Source organism: Halyomorpha halys, unplaced genomic scaffold, assembly GCF_000696795.3.
Source record: "Halyomorpha halys isolate HHAL.00 unplaced genomic scaffold, Hhal_1.1 Scaffold1731.1, whole genome shotgun sequence".
NCBI lineage: Eukaryota > Metazoa > Arthropoda > Insecta > Hemiptera > Pentatomidae > Halyomorpha > Halyomorpha halys.
Window position 1 is genome coordinate 9,191 of NW_027110224.1, and position 4,860 is coordinate 14,050.

Consider the following 4,860-nt stretch of genomic DNA (forward strand, 5'->3'; position numbering starts at 1 on the left):
TATACATAAAGAAATTGAATGCTTCAATTTAGAATTTTGAAAAATTAGGAATGTTTACGGATGAAAGATAAATGGTAATTGCTTTTTTAATAAAATTTAGCTCTAGGATTATTTAATGACATGGCATGGCACCTGGATTGACAAAATTTTGTCTAATGGTTATTAACTCCAATATGATAATTGTTTTTTCTTTCATTTGCTAGTTTGTTGTAAAACTTCTTTTCTGCAGATATTAAAGTAATGCAATGAACCACATTGGGACCATATATATCATTATATTAAATTTTTCTGATAACTACCCCTGTGGTTGTTTACCAGTATGTAGCACATGCTCATAAGTCAATGAGGGCTTTTTCTTTTTTCAAAGTATCCAGCCTTATTTTTGAAATTTAAATAGGTCTAGTTGTTTTATCATTTATGTATCTTGTTATATAACTGGTGGCTTTTCTGCAGCTTTCCATTTAATTTAATTATAATTTATAATAATTGATTTTGTAATCAACAAAGAACATGTTTATTCCTTTAAAAATAATGTGTATATAATTACAATTTATGATTGTTGGTTCTATTATCTTTGTTGTTTGCCTAAATAAAAAAGGCTGAATAGGAGAGCTTTCCACCCTCTGCTGTGGTTTCAAGCATAAATTACCAATAGTTATTTAGTAATTCACAAAAAAAACTAGAGGTTTACAACAAAACTCCGATGATAAAAAAGTGGTAAAATATGAGTGAAGCATAAAGCATCCAACAGTATATTTGAATTGAACATACGGCTTTTCTTTGAAGAATTATTGCTGTCAATCCTTCAGGAGTATAAGTTACCCTGCATTTCTATATTATATTGTAATATTCTAAAATGTATTTAAAAATTAATTAAAAGAAAAATTGATAGTTTTAACTTTATTCTCATATCTAATGTTAGCTTAGGTTTAAATGAAAATCTTCAATATTAAATAGGTAGTAGGATTTTATTTAAATTTTATAACATTTTAGACTCTTAATCTCAGGGTGGGTTTATAGGCAATCAGAACACATATCTTTAATAATAAATTATTATAAGTAAATGAGAGGAATTTTAGTATTTTTTACTTAATTCTCACATCTAAAGTATAGTTTAGTTAAGTGTATGTATTTTTCCCTTTTACATTAAACAAGTAATGAATAATCCTCATATTTTAGCCACCCTCATCGAGTAACGGCCCCGAAGTGGCATCCTCTACTGTTGAAAATCTCGAGTCACAGAGGATATGGCTCTGGCAGCAGTTTGCATCCCATGTGACACCCAGCGTCCAGAGGGTTGTCGAGTTTGCAAAGAGAGTTCCAGGTGAATCAATATAATTATACTATCTAGAATTAAAGTGAGTTAGATTAAAACATAAAAGTATCATGTTTCATACTACAACATTTTAATCCAGAAAACCAGATTATCCAAAAATTTCCACTGAAATTACTTTTGTGGGTCAAATATTTCAAATCTATTTATATTAATATTACTAAGACATATTTTTCAATTTGAGTTAAAAGCAATATTTGAGTGAAGCGATAATAAATTACAATCATTATTAGGAATGATGTTTTTGAAACTAGATAAAATATTTTTATAACAGTTTTAAAATCCTTTCTTTGTGGACATAATTAGTAAAACATATTTACGTGTTTTATATTTTTATTTATATTTGAAAATCTTTTCTTTGAAATTAATTCTGATTCTGAATATTTACAAGCTGTGTTAGCTACATTTATTTGTTTTAACTTAATATATTTACATATTACTTAAATATATACAAATTCTTTAATATATTTACATAAATGATAGTAAATCATTTACTACATAAAAATAATTATAAAATCAACTAACTTTTTAAAGAGTACAACTGTTATTTATAAAAATCAAAAATAATTGTGAGTGGATTGAACTATTTTTCAATATTTTTTAAAAATTTCATTTTGTTTAAATGAAAATAAATTATTTAAAGAGAAAAGTAATTTATATAGTTTCACTTATGTTTCAGAATACTTATTTTCCAATTGAAGTGGTTAATAACTATATCAGTTTCAATAAATTAACTTAATTTCCAGATTAGAAAAGAAATAAAATTTTATATCTCATTGATGTTCTGTAAAAAGTGTGAATTCAACAAATTGAGTATTTTAATTTTTTTTTTCTATTTTACAGGCAATATTCATTGAGATAATTAGTTTAACAATCTGAAATTCAATTAGGATACCTATTGAATTCTCAAAAATATTAACAAATAGGTTTTTCATTCAAAAAAGGGCTTTTTGATCCAGGTAAAATATAGAATCTCCTGAAAAGTGTTGGATTCCCCCTTTTTACAAAACATCATATGATTTGTGTTTTTTCTAGCTATTTTCTTAATGTTTTGTAAGGTTTCTGTGAACTGAGCCAAGACGACCAATTGATCTTAATCAAGATTGGTTTTTTTGAACTTTGGCTGTCTCATGTTTCTCGGCTCAGCACTGATTCTACCTTCACCTTCGCTGATGGAACATTTATCACCAGGCAGCAGATGGAGCTGATTTATGATGTAAATTTTTAATGATTATATCTGTAATATATGTTAATAGAAGTTACCTTGAATTTTTCTATGATACATGTTAATTAATATTTTATTTTATGTGGTTATGTTAATTTTATTTATTTTTTTTTTTAAGTGAAACTTCTTTACTGACGTTCTAAAACTCAAGAAAAAACAATTATACAGGAGTAAATTGATTTTATGATTCAAGGGAACACTCAAGATGGTGGGGTTAACACTCAATGTGTTTTGCATTTAGATTAAAATATCTTGAAAACTAAAAATTGTATCTTTTCCTTTACTGTAAATGAGGGAAATGTTCCTTATTTCATCTTCTTTTTAATGAGCTATAATTCAAAATTGTATCTTCAAGCTAAACTGAGATAAAGAGGCAAAAAGTGGAAAATATATCACCAGAAATGAAATGATAATGAGTTTTGAAAATTAAATTAAATTATCTTGAAAACTAAAAAAATTTAATTTGTATACTGTAAGTGAAGGAAATTTTCAGTATTTCATCATCATTGTAATATAAAATGAGCTCTTTGTAAAAATTTCATTGTATTTCTGAAAAAAGAAATTATTGCTAATAAAATTTTATTATAATATTTCATTTCCCGAAGTGTCACTTCTGTTGGCTAGTCCCAAGACTGCCACAATATTTTTATCATTTTACTTACAGAAAGATATATACGTATCTTTAGTTATTTTTATTTTTTTTAAATATCTTTTTATAATGTCTAGCTTGTTAGACTCTCACTAGCTTCTAGAATTTAATATTAATGAAAATATTTTCTTTTAAAAAAATAATTATATACTAGGAGCAAAAAAGAATCATTGTCTAGAAAATAATTATTTCCATGATTAATCAAACAAAATTATAGAAATAATCAAAGGTATAAAAAATAAAATGTAGAAGAACTAGAATTTTTACCAAATATTGTAGAGATCAAAATTCTAAAACAAAAGAGTATTATTATAATTATTTATTTTTTTATACAGCAACAGTAATTTTATTGTCTTTTCTACTTTTCATAAAATTCGTTTTATGGCTCCTTTTTTTTTTTTTCCATGTATTAGAACTGTGGATTACCCTGAAAGACATTTTTACTGACAATTTTTTTCAGTGTGTGGGTGTGATTTTTTTTTCATGAGGGTAGGTGGAAATCTTCAAAAGACACGGATAGGCACGTACCTATCCGTATGTGGGATTCTTACCCACTAAAACCACCTTCCTACACTTGTTCCTTCCTCTCCAGCAACCGCTGTTAAGCATTATTTCATGGAGGAAAATGGCAGGGTGCCCCCTCATTATTATAGCCCTCTCAACCTCTTAAAGAGAACTGTGGTGAATCTCTTCACTGTGTTCCAATGCTGGTCTGAACACAGCATATGGACATTTTCTGGTGTGACATCTCCCCCACACACTCTCTGCAATTCGCTTCTCTCCTGAGCAAATTGAATACAAGCAAAAACACATGCTCCACTGTCTCCTTGACAGCCTGGCATGCAGCGCATTCTGTTGTGTTGTTCAGTTTGAATCGGTATTGATATGCTCTAAAGCATCCATGTCCTGTCAACAGTTGGGTTACGTAAAAAGCCACCTTCCTATACCGGCGACCATACCACAAGCCCACATCGGGTATTAACCTGCGAGTCCACCTCCTGGAATCTGCAGCCTCCCAACGCTGTTGCCAATGATCAATAGTAATTTTTCATTCTTCTCCTCTGGAAACATGAGAGCATCATACATAGTGCCAGCTTCTTTCTTTAACAAGGAGTTTCATAGGCGGCATTCTAGCTATCATGCACACCGCCTAATAGGAAACAGCCCAAATAGCACTTACTATCCTTAGGGAAACTCTACGATAAATAGAAACCATTTGTCTCCTATATGATTTGGTGATAAATAGAAACCATCTGTCTCATATATGATTTGGTAACTATTGCTTCTTTCCAAATTGTAGCTAACATAACATAATATAATATCATTGAGGAGACAACAGTAGCAAGAAGCCTTCTATGACTTTCTCTAGGATCTCCAACGTTTGGCATAAGGCGTGACAATAAGGATGCTACTTTAGCAGATTTGGCGCTGATATATTCTGTGTGAACATTAAAGCGGAGACATGCATCGATTATGACTCCTAGGTATTTTAAGCGAGACTGGGAATGAATTTTGTGCCTACCCACTGTGACGATGAAGAAATCAATTTGCTTCCTGCTAGTTACTAGGAGAACCTCGGTCTTGTGAACTATAAGTTGTAGGCCTACCGAAGACAGGCGTGATTTGGGGAGGGAGAGAGGGAGGGAGGGAGGG

At 29.8% G+C, this 4,860-nt stretch overlaps 1 protein-coding gene across 2 annotated transcripts in view; it reads left to right on the plus strand.

Moving 5' to 3' along the window:
• The window catches only part of Eip78C (Ecdysone-induced protein 78C), a gene marked incomplete at its 5' end in the record, with an annotated part of 46,388 nt that overhangs the window by 8,853 nt on the left and 32,675 nt on the right, over positions 1 to 4,860 (plus strand). For both annotated transcript variants that reach the window (XM_014435920.2, XM_067048364.1), the window contains 2 exon segments: positions 1,180 to 1,324; positions 2,392 to 2,549. In XM_014435920.2, coding sequence (XP_014291406.1) covers positions 1,180 to 1,324; positions 2,392 to 2,549 — 303 coding nt within the window.